Source organism: Rosa rugosa, chromosome 5, assembly GCF_958449725.1.
Source record: "Rosa rugosa chromosome 5, drRosRugo1.1, whole genome shotgun sequence".
Taxonomy (NCBI): domain Eukaryota; kingdom Viridiplantae; phylum Streptophyta; class Magnoliopsida; order Rosales; family Rosaceae; genus Rosa; species Rosa rugosa.
The window spans coordinates 43316356-43330756 of NC_084824.1; the positions used below are offsets into that span (position 1 = coordinate 43316356).

A 14401-nucleotide genomic window follows, 5' to 3' on the forward strand; every position below is an offset into this window, starting at 1 on the left:
TCTGAATTGAATCAAAAATAGCCTCGTATCAATATGTAATATAGACGAACCCATATCTATGTATTCACAAGCCCATATCTATGTATTCACAAGGTGTTTTTTAATACATTGTTTACACTTTCCCTGTTGTAGAGGATCGGATTACTCGTTCCATATGAACCCGAACACGGCTCTGGAATTAGAATTACGCACGTACTCATTGGTAGCAGTGCATGTTTTTCACGAGTAAAACTTGCTCTGTTTGGACTAGCCGATAGCTAGCAAAACAACAACTGAATTCTGTACTGCTGCTGCATATTTTTATTTATGGTAAAGCAACATTTTAACCACCCCACTTGACCTTCCCTTCGTTGATCATGACCTCTCTGTATATAAAAGTATAAAACAACTGCTTATGTAGGTTGGTTCCAAGATGCTGTCAATTATCAACCTTGGGTCGACGTGTGAATTATCAACCTTTGGGTCGACGTGTGCATTAATTGTGAGCCCCGGAAAATTTATCAAGCTTAAATTGAGATCGTTCGACAAATTATTTATTTACGATCTCGGTAATTGTCAAAGTACTCGAGAATATTTTCAGAAATTTCCACCAAGTGAAATCCTCAACTTAGGAGTTGGATAATAACGTACACCGCACGACGAGTTCGTGGAAATTTTCAGAGATTTATTCGGATACCCGGGCTATTTATCGTGGTAGTCTGAAGTTTTGGGATATTAGAAATTAATTCAAGAAGTAGAAACACGTGGAGCAATCCTGTCCATCTATTCTCTCTCCACCGCTTGATCTGGGCCCTTGATTTCATTTTAAAGGAAGGGGACCAAGTCAGAATGGATCCAGAATGATCGAGAGAGAGAAAGAGGGAGAGCTGGGAGCTCTCTGACCCGACACCTCAACCCGGTCGGCGCTCCACCGTCAGGCCACCTCCGGCCGGCGCACGGACACCATCGCCTTCGTCTCATCGTCGCCGTCACGATTGTGGTCTTCGATCGCCCATGCACCGGACGAGGAGGGAGAAACGACAGTGAGAAGATCGGACTGCTCCGGCGAAGTTCAGCCATTTCCGGCCATTGTTCAGGGCGCATTCGGTATGAAACTTCATCTTCTCGTCGTGCTCTACATGTTAGTCTAATTAGTTCTCCAATTCAATCAACTTTAACTCATCTTCGTTTCTGGGTTACTTCTGCCTCCGTCGCGGTACCTCAACGCCGGCAGTTTCTCGGCCTCTCCTCGGCTTAGTTTCGGCTTGGGTGTATTCATAGGAGCAAGCTGACATCAATTGGAGCAGAAAGCCCGAACTTGCTGGGTTGCAGACGTCGAACTCCATTACCGGTTGAGCTTCGAATTAGGTAGGACGGAGTTGATCGACTCGGCGTCGACTAGGCTATCTCCGGAAATTGTGTTCTTCGTCATCGAGGTTTCATCTGCAAATTCTGCCCCAGAAGGTAAAATTGAGGTTCTGTACTTCTGGGTACTCTTGATAGATTTGTTGAATTGTGGTGTTTGGTTGAAATTGGACTATCCTGGGTACGAGCTTGATTACATGCACATAGTGGTTGTTTTGAATGGGTTATGATTATCAAGTTTGATATTCTGTCAGTGTTGCTATGGCTGATAGTCGTATGTTGTCTTGATGACTTTTGTTCAGGACTAATACTAGTGTTGAATTGAAATTATATGGTGGAAGTGGCTTAAAGTAATATATGGGTGTCCAGAGTAAATTAGGTACACCCATATCGAGTCAGAATTATGTTGGAAAATATTGGGTGTCCATAGTAATTCCGTCGAATCACTATGCGACACAATCGTTAAGCAAAGTGAACTTATTCGTTGGCGAAATTGAGAATTTGATGTAACATTCGGTTGCTTGAGTATTATCGGAAAGGGTAATAAGTAAAGAGATGAAAAGTAATATATTTTGTGGCCTTAGTAATTTGGGTACACTCAATGTATAAACATGTGTATTTGGTCGACATTACCATTTAAATGGTCGGTAATCTGGGTTAATTATCGAACTTGTCGAGATTGGTCAAACGTGGTCAAACGGGTCAGTGTTAGTCAAACATGGTCAAATGGTCAAAGTAGTCAACCCTTGGTCAACTCCTGGTCAAACCAGGAAAAGTTGGTTTGGACGATATATTAATCTTCGAGATTTCGTTTAACTGTTCAAAAGTTATTAACTATCGAAATGTCGGAATCTAGGACTCCAGTTACCCGAGGAACAGAAGGTTCGCAACTCTCGGAGTACGTGAGAGAACGCATCGGAATCCAGGTAGGGATTCAGGACTCTCCTCGGTTGGTGATTTTCTTTTATATTTTATTAATGTGATGCATGATAAGTGGTATGGGTTGGTTATGTAAAATGCAATGCATACTAACCAATCCGTGAGAAAATGTGTGATGGCTTGAGAGCGAAGGGTGGCTCTGACTTCCTTGGGTTCGATCCCCTTAACCTCCGGAGGGTTAGTTACGCCAGTCGTCCGGGTATTCCGATTGTAATGACGGGCCCGGTACGTGTGTGTAGCTAGGTAGTGGACGCTCTCGCTACGCTTACCTGGTGATAAATTAATTTGAGGTAAGGTCGTGTAGTGGGTCTATGGGACCGGCCATCAGGTAATACTTGGATTTGGCGCCGTATTTATTTAAGCATCATGCATCGGTTTTCAAGTTGAAAATCATTAAAGTTTGTCGTTCTTTTAAATATTTGGTTTAAATATGTTTTCATACTGGGCAGCCCAAATGTTTGTTTATTGGTTTTGAGTCTAGTTGAGGTAGAGTTCCTGTTGAGCAGCGAGGACGAAAGCTCACCCCCTACAACAGTATGGATGCAGGTACTGTGCACTGGTGACGGGACAATGGCGGACGGAGCTGGGTGTGCGGAACAAGTTTGGTAAACCGCCTTCTGGGCTTTATTCTGCTTTTTATTTCTCGAACTTTGTGTCCCGGAATTCTTGGGTCAAACGCGGTTAAATTCCTAGTCCTTAAATCTTGTGCCTCCTGAGTGAGCATTCATTTCAAGTCTGGACGAACAAAATGATTTTTGGGCAACTCAAAGATTTTCACCTCAAAAATATTTCTAGCTTTCGCTGTGTTTTACGAAAAGTTTTCAAACAAAATGCCTAGCGGTTCTCTAGAATGTAAATTGAGCGTTCGATTTATGTTTTAGAGGCTCGCGGCACTGTGACGTGCTTAAGCTGGTGAGGTGCAGCTTGGGGCGTTACAGAAAGTGGTATCAGAGCCATGCTTTCGAGTCTTTGTTTTCAACAATTTAAAAACCTCTGATACCGGAAAAAAGTTTTTGTTGGCTTGTGAAAATTTCCAAGTCTTGGTAAAAAGTCGACTTGGGAAACGCTTGTTCGAGAACGTGTTTCCGAACCTTTGACTTGAAAAGTTGTGAAAAATTTCTACCTAATGCTTAAAAAGGCTTGACTTCGGTTTTTAAGACCTAGTTTCGAAAAACGTTCAAGAAAGTTTCCGGAAAAAGGATTTCGAAAAACGGTTCACGAGCGGGTTTTAAAGGTGTTTCCAAAAAGAAGGGGTGCCAAAAGCGAAAGTGCTTTGAAAGGCGTTTTGGTAAAAAGGGATTTACTTCCCGTTACTGTTCAAAAGGTTTGGATTTCGGTATTTACTATTTACGTGTTTAACCCAAGCCAACTTTGACATGTGTTTTGTCGGAAATATGCTTTGTGCCGAAAAGGCAAGTTTTAGTGGAAATCGTTGTTTAACTTCAACGTGGATTTTTACATTTGAGGTTTTTGAACGAAATCTTGCACTGATTTAAAAAGTTTTTTTTCGAAATTCGTCTAGAGTCTGGATTTCCGGTTACGTGGGAGACTTTAGGAATTTCTTTACCATGAAATTCCGGTTCACTCCTTGGTTGTGAGAGGGTAAAAAGAAAGTTTACCTGAAAGGATTGTTGCTAGTGTGTATTCATATAATTACAACTCTTCACTCGGTTTAGGGCCCGACTGGCCACCGGATCCCCCTAATGTATACCGAGGTTGAAAATTGTTAAATTACTGAATACAACTTGCGACAAATAAATTACTCTAGCGGTATTCTCCGAAACTTCAACTTCTTGTGAGTCGGAACTATTGTTTGTTTTCCCCTTTGGATCCCTTTGACTTATGTTCCGACTTGTCGTTGTAATTGAACTTTTGCTTGTCATTGCTCTGTTCAGTGAATCCGGTCTGTTGAAGTTGTGCTTGTTGCTATTAAGGTTGGACTTGGTAATTGATTCCTCTTTGGATATCTTGTCGAGTCTAGTTTACTTGATTGCTTCCACAGACTCGATTGTTGTGATTTGTCTTAAAGTCTTTTCAAGTCCAACTGTTATATGTTTATACATCATGTTAAATTGGTTTATGGATTCACTTTCAACTTGTTCATAATCACGTGAATCCTATTCATTGAACTATTGTTGGAAGGACTCGATGTTGCATCTGTCTTGTAATCTTTATCGAGTCCAGTTATTGTTCATCCTATTATTTGTTTATTGAATTTGAACGAGCATTGCCACCTAAAGCTCCTCCACAGTGCACAGACCGTGACAAAGATTACGTGGGCCCAGTATGAGGTAAAAGTAAAAAGGAAAAGGTACGTGAACGACAAACTTTGAGTCTCCATAAGAAAATGTTTGTACAAGGAAACTGTCTTGTGGGTTTCTTTTGGTTGATTGCTTGAGTGGGGATGTTTATTTTGGAAATGAAATCATTATGGTGTGGCACCTTGTATCAGTCCAGTTGTCGTATCGATTATACGTACTTGATTGTTGCTTTCGTGTTAAACTTGAAACGTCGCTTAACAAAGGAATCTCGGATAGTTCGAATCGTTATTCCGAGAAGATCTTGTCGAGCACAACCTGTTGACATTACTCGTGCATTGGTGTATGAGTCACGGAAAAGTGGATCTTCAGCTATTTAATCCACTGAATAACGGAATGAAATTTCTCGCTTGGACGTGTTGACTTCAAAATGAAGTTAGAGGAGTTTACTGTGCTTTAGTGCTCGCCAATCGACGTTGCTTGTGGAATCTTAGGATTGTAAAATCTGAAGGCACGGAGAAGAGAGCAAATAGCTACTTGATCGGCCTCTGTCCCAAAATCTAATCTTGGATTCGACGAGTGGTACCATAAGAAGGCATTGCTCTGGGGGAAGCCGAGGAAGCTACGTGATTAGAAAATTTATAAATTTGACTAAAGGCCCTTAAGATACACTTGGCGGTGTGTGGACCTCCTCGGGAATGCTTTAGCAAGTTAATGCGTTGTCAGTATGGGCCGAAGCGTATCGTGAAGGAAGAAGGAGAAGAGGTGTGTATCACCGTGCAACCTCTATAGAGACTTCGCGAATTTTGTTTCTTCGACTTACACCTATGTGAGGTGGGAACTCCGAGTCTATAACTAACTCAGGCTTCTAGATGTCGAGATTCGCATACGTATGAGGAAATAAGGCTACTTTGTTTCGTGGACCAAACGGCTCGACTCTAGGTGAAGGTCATCAAGTCAAACGTATTTCAAGGAAGGGCAGGCGACTCTCTAGGATTCTGGCCATTTACAACAACACGTGTTACCGGTAAGGATCCTATAAGGACTGCGAGTATTTCTTCCTTGTTAATAGTTACGTTGACTTTTATTTTCTTCCTTTGGTTAATTTTGTTTCTCAATTCTCTGACATCATTGAAGTTTTAGTTGTAGTTGAAGTCATGCTAGTTCAACATTTAGACTTCTCCATTTCAATTGTTTCCGAGGTTTAAAAGATCTTGTGTTTTGAGAAAGTTTTTCCGGTTGCAAAAGTATTTCGATTAAAGTGATTTCAAAATTGTTTTCAATTCCAACCAATTTCACCCAAAGGTGAGGAATATTAACCCTCCGAAACAGTCTCAAGGCTGAGATTTTTAATCTCAAAGTTTTGCTGATTTTCCCGTTGCAGTAACTTTGGAATCAATTTCTAATGACTTCCAGTGCTTCGAAATTTTGAAAATTTTAACACAACAATGTTCGGCATTTTGGCCAATGATCTGGAAAATTTCACTTCATTTCAACTAGACATAAAGTCGTGGCCATTTTTCCAAATCTGCTTTACGAGAAAGGAAAATTTTGAAAACTTCTCTATAAGTTGTTTTGGTAAAATTTTCACTTCCCTTCTTGGAAGTTTACGGATTTGGTATTGAAAATCATTTGGAATTTCCTAGAGCTCAAATTCCTTTTCTTAGGAAATTTGCAAAACGAAGTTTTGAGCATTGTTTTCGGTTGCTTATCCATATAGGTCAAGTTCAACGTAAACTGTAGTAAGGGAGGATATTCTCTACACTACTAGACGATTGGCAACCGAAAGGCAAGAAAGAGACGTGCAAAGAACGAGAGGTAGAAAGCTTGCGTCGTCACCATTAGGAACGCAACTTGCGACTTCAGCGACATGGCTTGACATGGTCTGAACGACGGGTGATCTGGAAAAGTGTTTTGACGTCAAGTACGTTATGAGTGTTGTTCATGGTTGTTTAACCATCAGCTCCTCTAATTTTGGCGATGCTTTCGAGATCAACGCTGTGCTATGTGTGGAAGCGTGTGAGCCTTCAGTCTTCAAGAGGTAAACCTTTAACGGTGATCCTCGAATTTCGTCAGATAGTGACGGAAGTACTTGTTAAATCTCATTTTCAAGACTGATCATCAGTTCGTCGAACTAGTGTCCAAAGATCCGTTGGCACGTGGTTGTTGCAGGTAGGGCAACATGATTCGATGTTGGTAACACGACGCATATCGTCCACGTGGTTGGAAGAAGTACTTCACTTTCGAGTTCGTGAAGTGGATGCATTAGCCAAGACGGCGTCATAAATGAATATGTAACGAACTCGAGTGTACTATGATAAAAGTTGTAAAGTGTCGTCATGTGGAAATTTGTAGAATAACTTTTAGAAATCGGCTGTTAGGTTCCGTCGTGCTTTTCCCATATAGCTTGATTAGAAAGACGGATGCTAAGCCAACTTCGCAAGTGTTTGTCTTTCTGAGGACAGTGTCCTCTTCCACGGTGAATTGTGAATTTCATGTTAGTGACGACGACGTCTACTTGTTGTTCATAATTGATGGAAGTTCCATAATGGGAACATATTTATACCTACGGGTAGTTGCGTAGGTCTATGGTTAAGTTCAAATTCCCGATTAACGGTGTACTTGTAGTAAGCGGGAATTGGATGGAGACGTAAATCGTCTACGAGTTGCCAGCTGTGGCAATATTGAGTTAGGGTAACAGGGTTGGTAGTTACCCAGATTTAATTGGTACAGACATGAATTGTCTGTGGAAATGCCAAGTATGGTAGTGTTATGAGGAGAGTGATAAAACGGTAAATTACTCATTCTGGTTGTTATAAGAAAAATCTTGTGGGTACAGAAGAATAAAGTGAAATGGAGCGAAGTGTATCCTGTTGGTGATAAATAAGGAACACTTGGTAAGAGAAATGCTAGCTCCTGTGTTGACATGTATGACTAGTGATAATCCAGTTGTACCACAAGAACTCAGAATGAGAAATTGTTATGGGTACTGGAGTCCGACATGAAAAGTGAAGTATGGTTGACCGTTTGACCAATCCTGAAATTTCGAGGACGAAATTTATTTAAGGGGGGTGGAACTGTGAGCCCCGGAAAATTTATCAAGCTTAAATTGAGATCGTTCGACAAATTATTTATTTACGATCTCGGTAATTGTCAAAGTACTCGAGAATATTTTCAGAAATTTCCACCAAGTGAAATCCTCAACTTAGGAGTTGGATAATAACGTACACCGCACGACGAGTTCGTGGAAATTTTCAGAGATTTATTCGGATACCCGGGCTATTTATCGTGGTAGTCTGAAGTTTTGGGATATTAGAAATTAATTCAAGAAGTAGAAACACGTGGAGCAATCCTGTCCATCTATTCTCTCTCCACCGCTTGATCTGGGCCCTTGATTTCATTTTAAAGGAAGGGGACCAAGTCAGAATGGATCCAGAATGATCGAGAGAGAGAAAGAGGGAGAGCTGGGAGCTCTCTGACCCGACACCTCAACCCGGTCGGCGCTCCACCGTCAGGCCACCTCCGGCCGGCGCACGGACACCATCGCCTTCGTCTCATCGTCGCCGTCACGATTGTGGTCTTCGATCGCCCATGCACCGGACGAGGAGGGAGAAACGACAGTGAGAAGATCGGACTGCTCCGGCGAAGTTCAGCCATTTCCGGCCATTGTTCAGGGCGCATTCGGTATGAAACTTCATCTTCTCGTCGTGCTCTACATGTTAGTCTAATTAGTTCTCCAATTCAATCAACTTTAACTCATCTTCGTTTCTGGGTTACTTCTGCCTCCGTCGCGGTACCTCAACGCCGGCAGTTTCTCGGCCTCTCCTCGGCTTAGTTTCGGCTTGGGTGTATTCATAGGAGCAAGCTGACATCAATTGGAGCAGAAAGCCCGAACTTGCTGGGTTGCAGACGTCGAACTCCATTACCGGTTGAGCTTCGAATTAGGTAGGACGGAGTTGATCGACTCGGCGTCGACTAGGCTATCTCCGGAAATTGTGTTCTTCGTCATCGAGGTTTCATCTGCAAATTCTGCCCCAGAAGGTAAAATTGAGGTTCTGTACTTCTGGGTACTCTTGATAGATTTGTTGAATTGTGGTGTTTGGTTGAAATTGGACTATCCTGGGTACGAGCTTGATTACATGCACATAGTGGTTGTTTTGAATGGGTTATGATTATCAAGTTTGATATTCTGTCAGTGTTGCTATGGCTGATAGTCGTATGTTGTCTTGATGACTTTTGTTCAGGACTAATACTAGTGTTGAATTGAAATTATATGGTGGAAGTGGCTTAAAGTAATATATGGGTGTCCAGAGTAAATTAGGTACACCCATATCGAGTCAGAATTATGTTGGAAAATATTGGGTGTCCATAGTAATTCCGTCGAATCACTATGCGACACAATCGTTAAGCAAAGTGAACTTATTCGTTGGCGAAATTGAGAATTTGATGTAACATTCGGTTGCTTGAGTATTATCGGAAAGGGTAATAAGTAAAGAGATGAAAAGTAATATATTTTGTGGCCTTAGTAATTTGGGTACACTCAATGTATAAACATGTGTATTTGGTCGACATTACCATTTAAATGGTCGGTAATCTGGGTTAATTATCGAACTTGTCGAGATTGGTCAAACGTGGTCAAACGGGTCAGTGTTAGTCAAACATGGTCAAATGGTCAAAGTAGTCAACCCTTGGTCAACTCCTGGTCAAACCAGGAAAAGTTGGTTTGGACGATATATTAATCTTCGAGATTTCGTTTAACTGTTCAAAAGTTATTAACTATCGAAATGTCGGAATCTAGGACTCCAGTTACCCGAGGAACAGAAGGTTCGCAACTCTCGGAGTACGTGAGAGAACGCATCGGAATCCAGGTAGGGATTCAGGACTCTCCTCGGTTGGTGATTTTCTTTTATATTTTATTAATGTGATGCATGATAAGTGGTATGGGTTGGTTATGTAAAATGCAATGCATACTAACCAATCCGTGAGAAAATGTGTGATGGCTTGAGAGCGAAGGGTGGCTCTGACTTCCTTGGGTTCGATCCCTTTAACCTCCGGAGGGTTAGTTACGCCAGTCGTCCGGGTATTCCGATTGTAATGACGGGCCCGGTACGTGTGTGTAGCTAGGTAGTGGACGCTCTCGCTACGCTTACCTGGTGATAAATTAATTTGAGGTAAGGTCGTGTAGTGGGTCTATGGGACCGGCCATCAGGTAATACTTGGATTTGGCGCCGTATTTATTTAAGCATCATGCATCGGTTTTCAAGTTGAAAATCATTAAAGTTTGTCGTTCTTTTAAATATTTGGTTTAAATATGTTTTCATACTGGGCAGCCCAAATGTTTGTTTATTGGTTTTGAGTCTAGTTGAGGTAGAGTTCCTGTTGAGCAGCGAGGACGAAAGCTCACCCCCTACAACAGTATGGATGCAGGTACTGTGCACTGGTGACGGGACAATGGCGGACGGAGCTGGGTGTGCGGAACAAGTTTGGTAAACCGCCTTCTGGGCTTTATTCTGCTTTTTATTTCTCGAACTTTGTGTCCCGGAATTCTTGGGTCAAACGCGGTTAAATTCCTAGTCCTTAAATCTTGTGCCTCCTGAGTGAGCATTCATTTCAAGTCTGGACGAACAAAATGATTTTTGGGCAACTCAAAGATTTTCACCTCAAAAATATTTCTAGCTTTCGCTGTGTTTTACGAAAAGTTTTCAAACAAAATGCCTAGCGGTTCTCTAGAATGTAAATTGAGCGTTCGATTTATGTTTTAGAGGCTCGCGGCACTGTGACGTGCTTAAGCTGGTGAGGTGCAGCTTGGGGCGTTACATTAATCATATGTAGGAAAGGATGTGCATTGATCATATGTAGGAAAGGAGTTATATAATATATGCTATGGACACTTTTTTTTTTTCGATGACAGAAATAAATACAAAAAACTTAGAAAATAAAATCTCTACTAACTCCCCTTCTTAGCTGATTCAAATAGAACGCTGGGGACACAACAAGGGGTAAACAGAAAAATCATACATAATTAATTTATGAAAAATAGATCAAGTTCTAGTGTTCTATGCCTATATTTCATGTACTTGCTTGACTTTGAATACGAAAACGTTCACAAAGTTATGTACATATATGTTTAATTATCAATACTTAAAATTAGAAGATGCAACAGATTTGACATACAGAGCCTCGAATTGTTAGTCAAAACAATAAGCAGACAAATGAAGACAGCGTTTAGGAAGATGGGAGTCCTTTATAATGCATCCAACCAAGACTACGGACTTTTTTTTTTATAGAAAAATAAAATAACAAAGGCTACAAGAAGCCTCTCCTAACACAACATAGACCTAACATATCATGATGAAAGGCATTCATAAAAGAGAGTGGTAGAGATCGATCTGTTCCAACTAGCAATTGTAATGGAATGTCTGATGTTTACAATAGAGTCCGCCAAGAAGTTTGCTTCTGCTTCATATATGTTTGAGAGAGATGTTGTTGAACTTTGAAGTCAAGAAAAGAATGTCCTTAATAAGCATTCTGATTCGCTAAGGAGGATGATCACTTCTCTTATGATGAAGTCAATGAGGATATTTTAATTAAGCTCCAACAAAGACTATTTTCGAGATAGAGCTCATTCTCATTTAGAGTGTACTATTGACGTACACATTATTAATGTACAAGAAATTTTTTCATACTTGTACTATTTGAATAATTTTATGATATATATTAACGTATCGGTACATCAATTGTAGACCAACTCTCTATATCAGTAGACCAGCTTTCTAAAATCGTAAACTAGTTCCCAATCACGTTAAACTAGTCTATCATTATATGAAGCCGGTATTCATTTATAATTTTATATTGAACCAATTTGCTAGGTAATACCAATCGAACCGACGCGGTGAATTTCAACAATGGCTTATCTCTTGGCAAAGAAAACCAAAGAGGAGATGCATGCATGCGCAAACGCTCACGCCCACCTTCCGAATATGCGTTTCTTCCCGTTTCTGTTTCTGTTCCTGTTCCTGTGTGCTAAGTCGGCGGGTCTGCGTCCACATTCCACGCGCCGACGCGGCTTCAATTAAATTTACAATTGGGCCTTTTTTGTCGATGACTGGGCTACAGGCGCTGCCAAAACGTGAATCTGGGCTGTCGACGTCAGCTGGGGGCCCACCCTTTAATAAGGGCTCCAACAGATCCAGGTTCTGACGTCATGGATTACCTTGGAGAGAGAGTGGGGGCGTTTCCCTTGTTCCACAAAAATGTGGCTTTTCTTCATCTTTTCTTAATTATGGATAATGATCTTTAATTTGTCCAACAAAAATAAAATAATTATGGATAATGATCCTAGGTGGATATTTCTTGTTCTTTCTTATCCTAAGTCTCAATTCGAATCCAGATATAGTGAGTGGTAAGTACTCGTTTTCTTTTCTATTTTTATTAGGATAGCTAGTGTATAAACAACAAAGAAATTTTAAAGTGCAGTTTTATTATTCCTCAATAAATTTTTTTTATCCTTCTATATGTAAGAAATTTTCCTACACGTAATAGCTAAGTAATCGAAGTAGAAAATTAGAAACGAATCAATATCGAAAATCTAGATTTTATTGTGAGATAATAAATTTATTTATTATGGAACAATAAACTTGGTAATCAATGGGTAATACATTTGTTTATGGGACAACGAAAATAAATCTATGTACTTTGAGCGTGTAAATATGATTATAATTATAGTAGGTTAATAAATTGGTATTCTAGAAACAAACAGAAAATGACAGACTAGTTATCTCTAATGTGAGTGTGTCTAACTCAATCTTTAAAAAAACGTAGTATATTGAGTATATTAGTTAACATAACGTGTTATACATTGTGTACATGAAGAAGCCACTATCAAACCTTTTCATTTATATCATAAATTACATTGGTAACTGAGGACGAGTCCATCTGCTCCTCGTAAATATTTTAATTGTGTTGGTTTGATTTAATTAAAAAACATGGATTTTGTCTTAATCCATGTGTTGAAGAAAACAAGATGCGAATTGGGAATGGGACATGGACTTAAATCGGGTAATTGTGTCTTTAATCCAAACTCACCAAAAAGGGAAAACAAATTGAGACCGGTGGGTGTGGTCACCCGCGCACATCCAACAGTGACAGGTGAGAAAGCAATCTGTACAACACTGCAAAAGAAAGCGAAGGAGGCTTTTAACTTAGAATGGGTAGATAAAATGAAACAACCGTGAGCAATGGAGAAACAAACCAAATCTGACCATTGGAAAATAAATGAAGAAAAGTTTACTTGTATTTCGCATCCTTTTAGGTATTTCCTACGTAACTAGTAAAACAGAAACTTCGAGGTCCCACGACCATCAACCATGTAGGAGAGATTTTAATTTGAGAAACCTGCAAAGATCGATCATCAAACTTTGTATCTGGATCGTAGAAGCGACTACGGTATCACATAAATGCAGATCGAAATATCATCATACAAGCGATGGTCAAAAAGCAGGCTAATCTCTGTGACACTGGCTTAGCAATGTGTCAAAGTCTTTAGAGGCAGCGGTTGGAAGATGAGAAGCGTATGAGAGACTCTAATGGTAGCATAAGTAATCCCTAATAGCATAAGATATGATAATGGAGCAAAAAGATTTTGCGATAACAACTAGATGTAACGCTTAATGATTTAAAGACCTTGCCAAACATGAAACATGACTACCAATTGTTGGATAATGTGACCTCATGATAATATGACGTTATTTTTATGCATAGCTTTCAAATGACTTTTTGAGTATTCCTTTTTGTTAAAGTAAATATATGAGTCCTCACATTTTGGTGACGCGTTAGTTTGCAGATGTTAAAAAAGATCATAAAATCTTTAAAAAAAAAAAATAATGATCCCATGGTAATTGGTAAAAAGGTAAATCCTACAAATTAATTTCAGTAAAAGGAATATTCTCTCCCTCACCAAACCGACTTTCTCTCTCCCCCCTGTCCATAAGTATTCTGACAGGACTTGAAGATGGCCTCAGTTTCACATTCCAGTTCACAATCCCATTTCACTGTCCAACCCCAACCCAACATAGCAGAGCTTTCTTTTATAATCTCAGATCAAACAAGACTCCCCCATCCCCCATAACACCCAGCTGAGCAAATTGCAGAGAAACAAAACCACCAAAGAGAGGAAAGGGGAATTGATTGTTCATTCTTGTTTTGCAGGCAGGAGAAAAATGTGGTTGGTTTATGTGTGTGATGAGGAAGAGAAGGAATTGGGAAGGCAACAAGCTCCTGGGTCCTGTCCTCACTGTGGAGGCAAAGTAGAAGCTGTGGATGTTGAGTCTCAGTGGAAGTTTTGCTTTCTCCCCATGTGTTTCAAGATCAAGAGGAAGTACTTCTGTTCTCTCTGCTCCAGGCGCTTGGTCTTGTACTACTAGCTCAAACCAATAAGCATCCAGCTCAAATTAAGACCCAGAAAAATTTAGGCTCTTCTCTCTGTTTGTGATTAATCTCTCTCCCTCTGTTTGTGTGTGTGTTTCTGATGTGATTCTGGTTTTGGGTACAATGAGATTCAGGAAATCTAGCTAGGAGATTTGGGTTTTGTACAAAAGGATTGTTAGATGTGGGGAAATGGGTTCTTGATTTGAATGCCTTTGAGATTGACTGGTTAGTAGCAATGTTCAATTTGGGTCTTTGTACTGAATATTATGATGATTATTAGGTGAAAGCTTGTTCTTTTTCTCCTTACCCTTTTTCTAAATCCTGTTTAGAGGTGATGATTAGTACTTTATTTATTCATTTTCCTTCTTAATCCTTTTATTATTATTATGGAAAATCAGTTTTAGATATTTGGTTTAGAGTCAAGAAGACTATTT

General features: G+C 40.1%; 1 protein-coding gene and 2 long non-coding RNA genes across 3 annotated transcripts; all 3 read left to right on the forward strand.

The window, feature by feature from the left end:
• The first annotated feature begins 823 nt into the window (after positions 1 to 823).
• LOC133710855 (uncharacterized) lies at positions 824 to 3069 on the forward strand. The gene is made up of 4 exons (XR_009846922.1): positions 824 to 1086; positions 1214 to 1443; positions 2201 to 2270; positions 2819 to 3069. It is a non-coding gene; the product is annotated as an uncharacterized LOC133710855 (long non-coding RNA).
• A 4893-nt stretch (positions 3070 to 7962) lies between these two features.
• Positions 7963 to 10208, forward strand: LOC133710964 (uncharacterized). The gene is made up of 4 exons (XR_009846983.1): positions 7963 to 8225; positions 8353 to 8582; positions 9340 to 9409; positions 9958 to 10208. It is a non-coding gene; the product is annotated as an uncharacterized LOC133710964 (long non-coding RNA).
• Positions 10209 to 13553: 3345 nt separating this feature from the next.
• On the forward strand, positions 13554 to 14273 carry LOC133709794 (uncharacterized). The gene has a single exon (XM_062135671.1). It carries the CDS (start codon positions 13760 to 13762, stop codon positions 13961 to 13963), a length of 204 nt encoding a protein of 67 aa, XP_061991655.1. The 5' UTR covers positions 13554 to 13759; the 3' UTR covers positions 13964 to 14273.
• The last annotated feature ends 128 nt before the right edge of the window (positions 14274 to 14401 follow it).